Source organism: Bufo bufo, chromosome 4 (assembly GCF_905171765.1).
Source record: "Bufo bufo chromosome 4, aBufBuf1.1, whole genome shotgun sequence".
In the NCBI taxonomy this organism is placed as follows: Eukaryota; Metazoa; Chordata; class Amphibia; order Anura; family Bufonidae; genus Bufo; species Bufo bufo.
This window is the reverse complement of record NC_053392.1, coordinates 136,281,753-136,298,436: the sequence shown is the minus strand read 5'-3', so window position 1 is coordinate 136,298,436 and position 16,684 is coordinate 136,281,753. Positions and strand designations below refer to the sequence as shown.

The following is a 16,684-nucleotide window of genomic DNA, read 5'->3' as shown; positions in this document are numbered from 1 at the left end:
TTTTCAAGTGGTCTTAAAGGGATTCTGTCACCTCGTATAACACAAATTCAGATTTTAAACTAGTCATGCTCCACAGCTTACCTTGAATCGGCTGTGCTGTTTTTTATTGTAATCCGTCCAGCAGTTTTTCAGAAAAACGACTTTTATAAAACCCTGAAGGTGCCCAAAGGGGCGTTATGTTCCCCTTTGTGTGCCCAGTAACGCCCCTCTTACAGTGCCCAAAACGTTTTCCTCCAGAATCCCTACCTGCCCACAGCGTCTCATCCCTCTCCTCCTCGACGGCCGAGCGAAGTCTCGCGCGAGCATCGGACGTCACTGGGCTCGGCGCATGCCCAGTGACGACGATAAAGCTCCTGCCCTCAGTCTCCAGCAAATCGCACTGGCGCAGCCCTCAGTGGGTACTGCGTCTGCGCAAGACTTCGCTCGGCCGTCAGGGAGGGGGAGGAGAGGGATGAGACTCTGTGGGCGGTTAGGGATTCTGGAGGAAGGCGTTTTGGGCACTGTAAGAGGGGCGTTACTGGGCACACAAAGGGGAAAATAACGCCCCTCTGGGCACCTTCAGGGTTTTATAAAAGTCGTTTTTCTGCAAAACTGCTGGACGGATTACAATCTAGAACAGCACAGCCGATTCAAGGTAAGCTGTGGAGCATGACTGGTTTAAAATCTGAATTTGTGTTCTACGAGGTGACAGAATCCCTTTAAACTTTTGATCAGGATTGTATGAACATGGGACCAACACAGATGCCAAGTGCACATGTAACAGGTCAGCCAGTGTCATAAGTACAAATCTGCTGACAGATGCCCTTTTTAAAGCTGGATAACCCCCTTTAAGCCATTTTCCTCTATAAACTTGTTTGTATCTGTAAAGGATGGCAGCCAAAATCCCTGCCCTTCCTTAAAAACGCTCGTCCAACCTTGCAGATCCCTGGAAGCCTGTCTTGTTATGCAGCCATAATGGTAACCGTAATGGGGACGAGCCAGCTGCCATATAAGTGACATCAGAATGTGATAGGTTTTCCAGATTTTGAGAGGAGAAATACTTGCATTTGCTGGGGGTCTCCTCCCCCCTGTGTGTGTTCTGTGGCTGAGTTTTTCTAAGATACCATTGTACACGCAGTGAATTTTCTGCCGGCAGTCCTGCTGTGAGAACCCCCCAGTGTATCAGCCACCCGGTGCCTGCTGCGGGACTGAAGCGTTTCATCTCTGACACTAGGGGGCAGACTGAGTGATGTCACCCTTGGTTTCTGAGATCAGTGGGGGGTCTTGGCACCCAGACCCTCTGAATCGAAGCTCACTCTGACATGAGAAGTTTTTTTTTTTTTTTTTTTTTCAAATGATATGCAGTAATTTTGGTTGTTAATATGCTTATAGAAGAGAATACCCTGTTTTTAGGTCCATGTTCAGTTCCCGTCGGTGGCCATGCTATGGAGTTGAGAAAATGGCAGTTCTGTGATGCTGCATTTTTTTATTTTATTTTTCTTGATATTTCCAAAATCCCTACAAAATAACATTTGGCCTTTAACGTTTCTATTTGATTCATCGTACTGGTTGCTGGGTTTTGCATATGCCGAGCACCTCAGGTTCCTTGTATGTTTGTCATGTCGTCTTTACACTTTCTTATTGTGTTATTTGTTCTGCAGGTAAATTACGTTTTCCCCCGCCGGGTTTCCTCCCTTGACTTCAGAATGCATATAAAAGAGGACCTAAATCCAGTGCTGCGGTACGTCCTCCATTTCTTCATGTGGTTCTATGGAGTGATCACCTTTGTGCCGTGGTTCTTGCTTTCTGGTGCGATAGAAAGGCAGAGGGGAGCAGCGCGGGTGAAGGCCAAGCCTCTGATTGAAGAGCCATGCAGCCCTTTCCGATCGGTGGACAGCTTCTCCAGCCTGGCGTCCTCCCTGTACCCCGACTGTGATACCCTGGACAAGGTCTTCAAGCACGCCACCAAACTGTTCAATGCCAAGGCATGCCTGGGCACCAGAGAGGTGCTCAGTGAGGAGGATGAAGTCCAGCCCAATGGGAAGGTCTTCAAAAAGGTGACGGAAAATACTGTTATCTTGTTTTTAATTGTTTAAATCTTCTTATTAATTTTGAATGAGACGGACTGTCTTTGCCATAATATGCTGCCCAAATGTATAGATGGAAAGACCGGAGGTAGACATAACACTGCCACCAGTCATCACTTACTATGGGGCTTGATGGAGCCCGGTGGTGGTGGTGGGGTGATTTGTCCCAATGTGACCCGAAACTGGAGGAAGCTTTAGGTCTCTAAAACCAGGGCTGTGGAGTCGGAGTCGAGGAGTCGGAGTCGGGGGAAATTTTGGGTACCTGGAGTCGGAGTCGGCAAACAATGCACCGACTCGACTCCTACTAAATTTAGATTGGAATAAAAAAAAAAAAAGCAAGTTTAAATGTCCCAATTCACAAAAAGTTATAATTAATGATTTCTCTACTGTAAGAATAAAGACCAATGCATGCAGTGCCTCACGTAACCGCAAAACGAACACGTTAAGTGACCGTGAAGAAGCATGATTTTCATATGCTTCACTATATGGCACGCAGCGCACAATTAGGAGCTGCAATACTTATACTTTCCATAGTGTTGTGTTACACGCAGCGTCCATGTGTAACCTAGCCTCTCACTGATAAGGGATTAAATAAATATGTTTTTTGCAGGACTAGAGACACTTGTATAAGTGAAGGGAATGGAGGGCCAATAGTTCAAGACTGAAGCTGTAACCATTGGAAAAACTGCTGTCATTTAGCTAAGGCTATAAAAACTTGTTGGCTTCCCAGCCAGTAGTCCTGTGGTAATGACATGTATGTTGCGTTTCTTTCCCTCAAGGAATGTATAAAATACATTCGCATATTAATACAGAGGAGTCTGAGTCAGAACATTTATCTACCAACTCCACAGCCCTGTCTAAAACCTGCAGTATGGTCAACTTAAATTATTAGCTTTACCAGCTGCTGCCAGCAGAGGGCAGCATCACTCTATAGTCACAATGCAGGAAAGTCCGCCCTTGTCAATTCTGTTGGCGATTTGCCCGTTTTCATAGCATATTTCACCATTTTCAGTGCTCAGGGTGAAGTCTGTGATGAATCTGGATGTAACGTGATGTTGAAGTAATCCACCATGTCGGACCTTACACTCGGTGGTGTATATGGGTCTCAGCACTGTTTGGCTTTCTATAGGTGCTGTATATCACTGTGTGCATGCTGCATGGCACTCTCTAGGCAACGTAGATGTTAAAGAGCATCTGTCAGCAGAATTAAACCGGTCATAAAGTCCGATAAGGGTTGACCCTGCTGGGTAAAATGATATCTTCATGAATGTCTGTGAAGCAGTTGCTTAGAAATCCCCATTTTTATTCTTCTGCAGATTAGCTCCTTGGGTCACTAGACAGCCACTGCTTTTCACCTCGTGTCACTCCCCCATTACCTTTTTGATTGACAAAGCCAGGCATGATTTAATCTCAAGCCTGCACTGGAGTTCCCACTATAGGCGCATGCACAGGGCATCTGCTTCCTCAGCAGTGCAGACGCCTACTGCGCATGTGCCGTTGACGTCTTTGGGCACCCAGAAGCGGAGGCGCTATCTTTGCATGGAGGAGTTACTTATAGTGGCGGGGACAATCGTGATGCTCGCCCAGCCCAGTGAACCTGAGGGCAGTGTAGAAGATCATGGATAAGTAATGGTTGCATATTATCTGTGTCACACTGCCACCAATGTATATTTCAACATATATTTGCCCCACACCTCTGGCCCTGTCAATCAAAGGGGCATGGAGGAATGGCATGAGGGGCAGGGCAGGAGCTAATTTTGCATAAGAATAAAACCAGAAATGTGTTGAAATACAGAAATAAAGTGTCCCTTTACTCGCAAGGGTCAACCCTACCTGTCTTTATGCCTGGTTTTAATAGGGTTGATCCTGGTGACAATTTCTCTGACAAAAAAAAGTGAAGTTGTTTTATGTGCTGCCAACAGATGGCAGTGTTTCCATGTTGGTAGGTAATAATATAAACTATTACTGTATACATGCGCTGAGAGTTGGTTGTGAACCTGAAGAGCCTTATGTCATTGCCGACTGGCGCTTTTCCTGCTTCTAGATGACACTCTCGCTTTACAAGCCAGTGCTGTGCGCATATTGCAGAGTTGTCATCCAGCTGGACGGATACTATGGTACAGATTGTCATCCAGCATCACAGCTATGTGACCGGCGGTGACGTGCAGAGGGACAAGTCCTGAGAGAATAGAGAGCACGCTGGAGACTTCGCTCATCCACTGCTGGGGTCATTAGGGAGCCTCCTGCTATGTGCGTTACAGCGCGCTGGGCGACAGTCGTGTTCACTAGATAAATAGTCCTAGATGAGGAATTCTGTGCACGTGCTGCTCGCCTCCACCGCTGACGTCAGTGTGTTACTGAGTGTGTGGAAGGCAGTACTGCAGTAAATCATACAGCAGATTTAGTGCCCGCTGCCATTCTTCTTCCAGTACTTCTGTGCTCTAATGTTGTCATAGGATTAGAGGGGTTTTCCGGGATTTTGATATTGATGGCCTATCCTTGGCGCCCCGCCTATCAGCTATTTAAAGAGGCTGCGGTCTCCTCACAGCTCACCAAGCACAGCGCCCCACATTGTATGGTGGCTGTGCTTGGTATTGCAGTCCAGGCCCTTTCACTTGATTTGGGATTGTGCTTCGCCTGGACCACGTGACTGATGAACGTGACATCACCGGCCTAGGAAGAGGCTGCAGTGCTCATCAGAGTGCCATGGCCTCTACCAACCTCAAAATCTCGGACCAACCCTTTAAATGTCCAAGTGCCGATGTAGCAGTCGCATATTCCGTATCCCTGTACAGAGATTGTCATCAGTCCCCTGTCCCCAATAGGGCTTGCCCTCTAATCTCAGACACACACCAGAGCCAGTTTCATAGGAATCCAATCATCCTGTCACTAAGAGTTTATGAAAGTCCCCATTAAAGGGATTGTTCCATCTAAAACCTTGGTAAGATATCAATAGGATAGGCCACCAGTGTCTGATAGGTCCTATCTACAGAACCGAGCCCACAATGTGAAGGAGAGTGCACAGCGCTTGCGCAGCTGACCTCTATTCATTTCTATGGGAGTGCCGAAAATAGCCAAGCCGTGCGCTTGGCTATTTTCGGAGGTCCCATAGAAATGAATGGGAAGTGCACTGCGCAAGCACGACCACCGCTCCATTCACTTCTATGGGGCTGACTGAACTAGCTGAGCCAGAGGGTGGTCTTCACTCTGCGTTCTAGAGATGATCCAGAGGTGGGACACACGCCTATCGCTAGGATATGCCACCAGTGTGTGAGATGGGCCAACCCCTTTAATAACTTAAATCTAGAATGACATTTCCCATTACCAGACATAATTCCTATTTCTGCCGATTTTCTTCATAATCCAGAACTATCCGCATTGAATCTCGTATTCACAGTCAAGGTGACCTCTCCTTAAAAACCTCCGGCATTTTCAGCATGGGAGACTAGGAATCACCAGAAATTTGTCAAACAATGGCAAAGGTGGAGGCAATTCAGGTTCTCTGGAAACCATTCCCCTACTAATCCAAACCAAGAGACAACACATCCTTTCTAACTTTGTAACTTTATTGCGTAGGGGTGGGGAGTTAATACATTGTGATGTGCCTATTTAGGTCATGATCTTACCTAATACCTAGCAGTTTTCAATACTATATGCTTAACTATGTAAATCCCTGGCTGTATTGAAATGGCTCGGATCCCTATGAATGATATACGTATGCATTACCTAAGCCCTGTATCTGCTTCTATGACAGCGTCATGTTGGACGCCTTGCTTCATAAATATGTACCATGTGTTGTTTTATTTTGTTTTCTACAATTGAAAATAAAAAAATTTAAATAAAAAAAACAAAAAAAAAACCTCCGGCATAACCCCCAGCCCTGGCATTATAATGTGTTTCATGGCGGGGACTCCTGGCTCATTCAGCTTGCACCATAGTGTCCTGGCCCACCGTACGAAGCCCTATTAGCTCTTGAGGTTTTTACCCTGTCTCTTCTAGAAGAGGCCATATACCTTCAATGGCCATCAGTGATTACCCAAGCAGACACATCCCCGTATCTCCTCTTCCTGGTTCTTGTGATTAGCTGATGGGAGTAGGGGTCATTTTGACAGCATTTGGTCCAGATCCGCAGGTATCTGCTCACCCTGGCTTCACTAATGCTCTACATGCTTATGTCTTTACCAGGTAATCTTGGGAAACTACAACTGGATGTCATACGAGGAGGCCTATTTGGTGGCATCTAACTTTGGAGGTGGACTTTCTGCCCTTGGCCAAAACCCCCGGTCTAATATCGCCATATTTTGCGAGACGAGAGCAGAGTGGATGATCTCAGCGCAGGCCTGCTTCATGTACAATTTCCCACGTGAGTAATAATCTTGGGGGAATTGACTGCTGGTCTGGGAATGTCTTCTGTGTCCTGTAAGATGAACAGGCTGCACTCCTCGCTCCTCTTCTGTGCTGGAATATGTTGTCCTCTGCCTGGAGTCCATCTGCTTTCTGTTAGTATCTGGCCTTTTATTTGACTTCATGTAGAGATTGCACACAGTTGTTAGCAGAAGTGCTGCAGGTGGGATTCACAATACTACAGAATGGTTATTTTTTTTTTTTAAAGGGGGAAAGCCCAGTTAAATTTCATTTTTATGAAACGACGGTGGACACAATTCTCAAAAAATGTCACTCTTCCTCATAGTGCATAATTATAGCAGACTGTACAGAAGACCACAGAAAACAAGGGTTAAGAGCAGCACCCATAGTAGGTTTACCAGAGCTAGGGTTGTGGAATGCAGCAGCTGAGCCGAAAGACCCCAGATCCAAGGCGGTCAAACTGAACGTAGTAGAAAAATGTAGGCTACAGCAGCATCTCCATAAACTTCTTTATTCAGGTTTCCAAAGTGCGGTACTTTCTGTACCGCACTTTGGAAACCTGAATAAAGAAGTTTATGGAGATGCTGCTGTAGCCCACATTTTTCTACCCATGTACAGGAGACCAGTTACTATCTTGTGGAATATGACTTCAGTAGTATGTACCTAAGGTCCTAGGACAGTCATGGACAACCTGCCTGGCCACCGGCAGGGCGGCCATAATGGTGTGTGTGACCCGCACCTATATCGAGAACAGAGCCCCGCAAGTGAAGGAGGGTGCACTGTGCATGCGCAGCCGCCCTCCATTCATTTTCTATGGGTCCGGCGTAAATAGCCTTCGGCTCGGCTATTTCCGTCAGCCCTGTAGAAATGAATGGGAGCGGGAGCCGCGCATTCTCGGTACGCTCCCATTCACTTCTATAGGGAGCCGGCTTGGTGGTGGCCGGATCGTAGTCCTCCAGCCACCACCTTGCGGGGCTCCATTCTCGATATAGGTGCGGGTCTCAGCAGTGGGACCCGCACCTATAAGACAATGGGGGCTTATCCTAGCGATATGCCCCCATTGTCCATGATGAGACAACCCCTTTAAGACTTCCTGTCCTTTGAGAGCAGCTCCATAGGTCATGGACACAATGTACAGGAGGGAACCCTATTAACTTCTAATGGAGAGTTTTTTTAGGCATGCTCTGTGACCTGGGCAGAGGTCGGGACGGAGAAGATAAGCTGTGATATCATTTATTGGGAATGGTGGATCCTGTGTTATCTATACACAGAGGTGTTACATGTCATTGTAATTCTGCCTGTGATAACAAGGTAGCTACTGAAAAGTTAGGCTACTTTCACACTGGCGTTTCTGGGTCCGCTTGTGAGATCCATTTCAGGGCTCTAACAAGCAGCCCAAAACGGATCAGTTTAGCCCCAATGCATTCTGAATGTCTAAGGATCCGTTCAGAATGCATCAGTTTGCCTCCGTTCAGCCTCCATTCCGCTCTGGAGGCAGATACCAAAACGCTGCCTGACGATGCGGAGCCAAACGGATCCGTCCTGACTTACAATGTAAGTCAATGGGGACGGATCCGTTTTCACTGACACAATATGGTGCAATTGAAAACAGATCCACCTCCCATTGACTTTCAGTGTAAGTCAAAACAGATCAGTTTGCATTATCATGAACAAAAAAATATAATATATATATATATATATATATATATATATATATGTGTATATATATATATATATATATATATATATATATGTGTATATATATATATATATATGTGTATATATATATATATATATATATATATATATATATATATATATATATATTTTTTTTTTTTTTTTCTTTATTTAGATATATTTTTTTGTTCATGGTAATGCAAACGGATCCGTTCTGAACGGATACCAGTGTTTGCATTATAGGTGCAGATACCAGACGGATCCGCACCTAACGCAGGTGTGAAAGTAGCCTTACCTGTTCAGAACAGGAATTGTGACCCATTATTAGACCTAGTGGCCGGTGTGAAAACTGCAGCAGTATATACACCTTTTAGGCTACTTTCACACTTGCGGCAGAGTGATCCGGCAAGCAGTTCCGTCGCTAGAACTGCCTGCCGGATCCGTCAAAACGTATGCCAACTGATGGCATTTGTAAGACTGATCAGGATCCTGATCCCTCTAACAAATGCATTGAAATGCTGGATCCGTCTTTCCGGTGTCATCCGGAAAAACTGATACAGCATTTTATTTTTTTCACATATTTTTTTCGGTCTGCTTCCGGCATTCCGGTATTTTGAATGCCGGATCCGGCACTAATACATTCCTATGGAAAGAAATGCCGGCATTCAGGCAAGTCTTGAGTTTTTTGGGCCGGAGATAAAACCGCAGCATCCTGATGCAAACTGAACGTATTACTCTCTATTCAGAATGCATGGGGATAAAACTGATCAGTTCTTTTCCGGTATAGAGCCCCTGTGACGGAACTCTATGCCGGAAAAGAAAAACGCGAATATAGATCTACGTGAAAAAAAAAAAAAAGTTAATGCGATTTCTACAGTAGTTCAGTTTCTCATGACACATTCCCTTTAAGGCTCTTCAGAGCAGGCTGTTGCAGTCTCTGAGCACATATACCTCAAAAGGCACAATGCCATTGAGGCCTCAATACCTACTAAGGCCCCATTCACATTGTGTCTGTCTGCCATGTGCTGGAAAACCTGCCACCACTTATGTCAAATATATCCATATGCCCCATTCACCTCATGAAGGTCTATATAGTGTTCTGTTGGCTTCCATCGGGTTGGTATATTAGCCGACCCTTTTTTTCCCCAGCCGTATGGAGCAGCGTGCTCTACTGCGCCATTTCATACCGACGCATCCCACCTAAGAATATAAACTGCATGGCACACACACGTCTAACGTGAAAGCCTATCCTCCTGACCCAAAGTCTCATATTCGATGCTGGAGACGGACGCGCCTGGTTTTCCTACAGACCTGTGGCCAGTGCTTGGAACAGATCCCAGATGTGGGGTGCTTTCTGTCACTGTTCACATGGTACATATCACAGTGTCTTGCTCTAGATGCCGGTTCCCATTGTTGTGATGAGTTACATTTTTCCATGCCGCATTACCTAGCTATGTGACGCTGTCATTTACAGTAAGTTCGGAGAAGGTTTGGCCCGGTTCATGCAGTTTCCGATCTCTTTTACGGCTTTCCACAAATCAACGTCATGCAGTTTTTTTAAATGTTTTTTTTTATAGCCTATAATCTGACCATCGCGCTCATGGCTAAGACGTTTTGTGAAACCGCTGATGTTTATCACCATTATACTATCATTCCTAGCACTTTCTTTCGCTAAATCCATGCAATCCTGTACTTTCCCTCCATGTTGATGTCATATACACTAAACAGACCTGATGACGCGCTGTCACTTTTATCGACTGCCACAATTTTCCATCGCTCTTTCCCCTTATCTAGTCGTGATGCAATTTCCAACCTTCTTTCAGTGTCTTATTTCTTGCTATAGGACTCAAGTCAACTTAAAGAAACCCGGAATATCCCATCCGCCTCCCTCCCTGTGACATGACTGCTTTTCATGTAATGTAAATAACCCGTAGTCCCCTCGTCACCCCTGCCGCAGCTTTCCCACCATGTTGGACGGTCTTACAAGGGCCGTGCAGCAGGATGTGAGGGGGAGCGCACAGTGCTCGGGGCAGAAGGTCTCAAGTCTGTGCTGACTTCTTGAAACGTGCTCTCTCTCACTCCTGGCCTCTTCCCTCAACACGGCAACCGCCTGGCCATAAAACATGGGGATTTTATAACGTGTCGCTTATGCCTGTGCATGATAAAGTCAAAGTCCACATAATAAAACGTATCTCCAATGAATCTTTCACAGCTAAAATCTAATAAAAGAAACTTTAACTTTCTCAATACTTTCCTTTCCTTTTTTGTATCGATTTAATTCAATATTTGCTAATGTTTCCCCTTTTTATTTTATTTTTTTATATATATATATTTAGCGCCATTTTTCTCACTGACATGGGATTTGTCACCTGAACTCCCGCCATGCCCCACCCTCCATTAGTAGTAGTAGGGGTCCGACTGAATTCTGCATTTACCCTTCTGTCTGAGTAGCCAGTCTTGTACTTTTTCTGTAGTCCTGATCTATGGGATATTGTAAAGTGTCGCTCGAGATGAATTTTGCTTTGACGTACCTTGTCCCTATAAGGCTGCTTTCACACTGGCGTTTTGGCTTTACGTTTGTGGGATCCGTTTAAGAGCTCTCACAAGTGGTCCAAAACAGATCAGTTTGGCCCTAATGCATTCTGAATGGAAAAGGATCCTCTCAGAATGCATCAGTTTGCCTCCGTTCCGTCTCCATTCCGCTTTGGAGGCGGACACCAAAACGCTGCTTGCAAACGGATCCGTCCTGGCACCCAATGTAAGTCAATGGGGACAGATCCGTTTTCTATGACACAATCTGGCACAATAGAAAACGGATCCGTCCTCCATTGACTTTCAGTGATGTTCACGACGGATCAGTCTTGGCTATGTTAAAGATAATACAAACTGATCCATTCTGAACGGATGCAGACGGTTGTATTATCTGAACGGATCCGTCTGTGCGGATCCATTAACTGATCCGCACCAAACGGCAGTGTAAAAGTAGCAAAATGTGTGTAATGATACACTCCTCCCGCTCTGCGTAACTTCATAAACTACAATGCAGTACAAGCTTATGCCTCTCCTTGTAATGTACAGCACTTTATAATATAGTGAACGTTGCCCCTTTGGGCATCCCTCTCCTTCCTGTTTTTGACAGGGCAAGGTATCTGAATCCTGCTCTCACCTGGACCTGTAATCTTGTGGCTGCATAGTGAATTACTGCATCGGCGCATGCGCGGTACGGGGACTTGGTTCCTGGTCTGGAGGTCTGTACTGCACATGTGCCGATAAAGTAACGAACAATGCAGATGTGACATTACTGGGCCCAGCGAGAGCAGAATTCGGAAGCCTGGCCCTGTCCTCCAAAAAATATGGTGGTGTCCCTGAAGATAGATGTTGGGGGCAGGCTGCTGTTTGATTCCAGCATGCCCAATATTTTTGTTCTAAGGGGAGATAAGTTTAGCAGTGTTTTACTCCCACTTTCCCACTGAGAACTCATGCACCCTCGGAGAAGCCCAGCAACCACTATCTATGGTGTATGGGCACTTTTAGGTTTTGGGGCTGAGATGGGAACCTCCATTCACAGCAGTTCAGCCTATTTTCAGTACAGGACTCCTTGTCCTGGGAGGGGAAAAAAATCTGAGTGAAGTGTCTAAGGCAGGCATGGCCAACCTGCGGCTCTCCAGCTGTTGTAAAACTACAACTCCCACCATGCCCTGCTGTAAGCTGATAGCTGTAGACTGTCCGGGCATGATGGGAGTTGTAGTTTTGCAACATCTGGAGAGCCTCAGGTTGGCCATCCTTGGTCTAAGGCTTCATTCACAAGACACTGGAGGGGAAAAAACGAATCGGTGGAAAACGGCATATTTTTATTGCCTGTTTTTTCATGGGTGCCTTTCTGAAAAACGGCCATTAAAAATGTCCCCCCTTGAATTGTACAGGGTCTGTCTGTGAAAACGGACAAAATCGGACAGGTCCTGTTTTTTGTCAGCTTGATACAGAGATGGTGAACACTGTTATTCTCTTAGATTTTGTTCCTGTTCCTCGTGCTGTGTGTCAGATGTATGGTAGATTATGGGGTAATCTACACACACAAATCCTTAATAGAAGAACCCTTTTTAGTGGTTTATAGTCCCTCTATAAAGCTTCATGTCAGATCCGTGCCGTAGCAACATGTGGCGCTGCCCTTGTGCCATTGTCACGTTTTTTGCCTGGTGTAGTGTGAACAAACGGCAGGACACGGTGCTCCACCTGTGTACGCCAGTCCCATGAACTCCGGTAGGACTGTCATCAGGGCTCCACAGCTCCGGCTTCTTCCAGCTGCTTCCTCTACTTTCCTCCTGACGTCAGTGTGGGGTTTTGGCAAATGTACAGGATTCTCAGATGATTTAGCTTCACCGGGCCAGGACCGACTTTTTGAATCAATTAGAAGTAGGTCCCTTGGCCATTGTTAGGTTTGGAGCGTCACGTCTCTAAGTATTTATCTAATGACATATTTTCCAGCCATGTTACTAGTCCTGAAATCGTCAGGCTGTCGCAGAACTTCCACCATCATCTCGTCCGAGTGTATTTGAGTCACACTGCTGAAAGCAATCATTTTGAAAGTTGGGTTGCTGCAGTTTTTTTCTTCCTTAGGACAGTTTCCTAGGGGCCAAAGCCAGTAGTGGATTCGAAATGAATAGGAAATATCAAATTTGGACTTCTTGCTGGATCCACTTCTGGCATTTCTCAAAATAAGCTCCTCAAAAAAGGCCAAGTTCACACTTCAGTTATTTGTACAGTTACTTCCATCAGTGATCGTGAGCCAAAACCAGTTTCAGGTCAAAAACACAAACAGGAGTGAACCTTTCCCTTACGCCTCATCTCTCAGTAGGCTTCGCTGCTGGTTTTGGCTCGCAATAACTGATGGAAATCACTGATCAAATAACTGGTGTGAACTCAAGCCTAAGGCTCCATTCACACGTCCGCAACGTGTTTTGCAGATCCGCAAAACACGGACAGCGGCAATGTGCGTTCCGCATTTTGCAGACCGCACATTGACGGCACTAATAGAGTATACCTGTTCTTGTCCGCAATTGCGGACAAGAATAGGACATGTTCTATTTTTTTGGCGGAACGGAAGTGCGGACCCGGATGTGCGGGTCCGCAATTCCGTGTCCGGGCAGCACGATGTGCTGACCCATAAAAATGAATGGGTCCGCAATATTTTGCGGAACGAAATTGCGGACGTGTGAATGGAGCCTAAACTGCACACGTGTTTCCAGTCTTAACCACTTGCCGCAACTGTAACGCCGAAAGGCGTCATCGCGGCGGCTCCCACAGGCTACGCTAATGCCGATTGGCGTCATCTCGCGTGAGCCGAGATTTCCTGTGAACGCGCGCACACAGGCGCGCGCGCTCACAGGAACGGAAGGTAAGAGAGTGGATCTCCAGCCTGCCAGCGGCGATCGTTCGCTGGCAGGCTGGAGATGTGTTTTTTTTTAACCCCTAACAGGTATATTGGACGCTGTTTTGATAACAGCGTCTAATATACCTGCTACCTGGTCCTCTGGTGGTCCCCTTTGTTTGGATCGACCACCAGAGGACACAGGCAGCTCAGTAATATGTTGCACCACTACACTACACCCCCCCCTGTCACTTATTAACCCCTTATTCACCCTTGATCACTTCATATAGACTCCCTGATCACCACCCTGTCATTGATTACCCCCCTGTCATTGATCAGCCCCCTGTAAAGCTCCATTCAGATGTCCGCATGATTTTTACGGATCCACTGATAGATGGATCGGATCCGCAAAACGCATACGGACGTCTGAATGGAGCCTTACAGTGGCGTGATCAATGACTGTGGTGATCACCCCATATAGACTCCCTGATTACCCCCCTGTCATTGATCAGCCCCCTGTAAAGCTCCATTCAGACGTCCGCATGATTTTTACGGATCCACTGATAGATGGATCGGATCCGCAAAACACATACAGGTGTCTTCCTGGAGCCTTCCAGGGGGGGTGATCACCCCATATAGACTCCCTGATCACCCCCCCTGTCATTGATCACCCCTCTGTCCTTACATTTTCACCCCTCTGTCCATTCAGACATTTTTTTGGCCCAAGTTAGCGGAAATTATTATTTTTTTCTTACAAAGTCTCATATTCCACTAACTTGTGTCAAAAAATAAAATCTCACATGAACTCACCATACCCCTCACGGAATCCAAATGCGTAAAATTTTTTAGACATTTATATTCCAGACTTCTTCTCACGCTTTAGGGCCCCTAGAATGCCAGGGCAGTATAAATACCCCACATGTGACCCCATTTCGGAAAGAAGACACCCCCAGGTATTCCGTGAGGGGCATATTGAGTCCATGAAAGATTGAAATTTTTGTCCCAAGTTAGCGGAAAGGGAGACTTTGTGAGAAAAAAATGAATAATATCAATTTCCGCTAACTTGTGCCAAAAAAAAAAAAAATTCTATGAACTCGCCATGCCCCTCATTGAATACCTTGGGGTGTCTTCTTTCCAAAATGGGGTCACATGTGGGGTATTTATACTGCCCTGGCATTTTAGGGGCCCTAAAGCGTGAGAAGAAGTCTGGGATCCAAATGTCTAAAAATGCCCTCATAAAAGGAATGTGGGCCCCTTTGCGCATCTAGGCTGCAAAAAAGTGTCACACATCTGGTATCGCCGTACTCAGGAGAAGTTGGGCAATGTGTTTTGGGGTGTCATTTTACATATACCTATGCTGGGTGAGATAAATATCTTGGTCAAATGCCAACTTTGTATAAAAAAATGGGAAAAGTTGTCTTTTGCCGAGATATTTCTCTCACCCAGCATGAGTATATGTAAAAAGACACCCCAAAACACATTGCCCAACTTCTCCTGAGTACGGCAATACCAGATGTGTGACACTTTTTTGCAGCCTAGGTGGGCAAAGGGGCCCACATTCCAAAGAGCACCTTTAGGATTTCACAGGTCATTTACCTACTTACCACACATTAGGGCCCCTGGAAAATGCCAGGGCAGTATAACTACCCCACAAGTGACCCCATTTTGGAAAGAAGACACCCCAAGGTATTCAATGAGGGGCATGGCGAGTTCATAGAAATTTATATTTTTTGTCACAAGTTAGCAGAAAATGATGATTTTTTTTTTTTTTTTTTTTTTTTCCCCCCCCCCCTTACAAAGTCTCATATTCCACTAACTTGTGACAAAAAATAAAAACTTCCATGAACTCACTATGCCCATCACGAAATACCTGGGGGTGTCTTCTTTGCAAAATGGGGTCACTTGTGGGGTAGTTATACTGCCCTGACATTCTAGGGGCCCAAATGTGTGGTAAGAAGTTTGAAATCAAAATGTGTAAAAAATGACCAGTGAAATCCGAAAGGTGCTCTTTGGAATATGGGCCCCTTTGCCCACCTAGGCTGCAAAAAAGTGTCACACATCTGGTATCTCCGTACTCAGAAGAAGTTGGGGAATGTGTTTTGGGGTGTCATTTTACATATACCCATGCTGGGTGAGAGAAATATCTTGGCAAAAGACAACTTTTCCCATTTTTTTATACAAAGTTGGCATTTGACCAAGATATTTCTCTCACTTTCCGAAATGGGGTCATTTGTGGGATGTTTGTACTGTCTGGGCATTGTAGAACCTCAGGAAACATGACAGGTGCTCAGAAAGTCAGAGCTGCTTCAAAAAGCGGAAATTCACATTTTTGTACCATAGTTTGTAAACGCTATAACTTTTACCCAAACCATTTTTTTTTACCCAAATTTTTTTTTTTAATCAAAAACATGTAGAACAATAAATTCAGTAAAATTCATTTGGGTGGTAAGTTGCATGACTGAGCAATAAACCGCTAAAGTTGTGGAGTGCCGATTTGTAAAAAAGGGCCTGGTCTTTAGGGGGGTATAAACCTGTGGTCCTTAAGTGGTTAAAATTGGATGTCCAGCAAAGTAAATAAATCTTCAGTGATAAAATATCTAATACTCGGCTGTTGCGCATCCAGTGCTGCCAGTCTAGTGGTCCTCACCAGTCTTTGCTGCAGTAACCATGCTCCCATATGACCACTGCTGCCAATCAAAGCTGATGCCAGTGGTTAGCCACAGGGGACATGTTGGTGTGCAGTACATCATCACTGCAGTAAAATAAACAAAGACCACCCAGGACCTTTTAGAGAATTCTGTTCTGTTAGACATTTTTGTTAGATCCTGGAGAACCCCTTTAATGAGCAGTAAAAACCTGTTCTTCTGGTGGTGGGCAGCAGGAGAGGAGCAAGGTTCAAGCTGTAGGAGAAGATGAACTGTGGTTGAGTAGAAGTTGGTCTCTCAGCTTCTGCTGAGACATAGACTGGAGAGATTCTTTTTAACAAACTGAAAAAAAAATACGTGGCTCATTCAAATACAAAATACACTTTACCACTGAGCACTTCTGAAACCCTGAAGCAGCTGATTGCAGATATTGACCAAAAGGTTCCTCAGAAATATACAATAAAGGGGTTGTGGCGTAATATTGATGACTTCTTCCCAGGATAAGGGCTCATGCACAAAAACAAATTTTTTTATTTTTCGTTGTCTGTCCGTTCCATTTTTTT

At 45.3% G+C, this 16,684-nt stretch overlaps 1 protein-coding gene across 1 annotated transcript in view; it reads left to right on the top strand.

Moving 5' to 3' along the window:
- Positions 1–16,684, top strand: part of ACSL3 (acyl-CoA synthetase long chain family member 3) — an 86,571-nt gene that overhangs the window by 26,864 nt on the left and 43,023 nt on the right. The window contains exons 2-3 of the mRNA XM_040427989.1: positions 1,641–2,036; positions 6,252–6,429. Of these exons, the coding sequence (XP_040283923.1) occupies positions 1,686–2,036; positions 6,252–6,429 (529 nt within the window). The 5' untranslated portion in view covers positions 1,641–1,685. The remainder of the gene's footprint in view (positions 1–1,640; positions 2,037–6,251; positions 6,430–16,684) is intronic.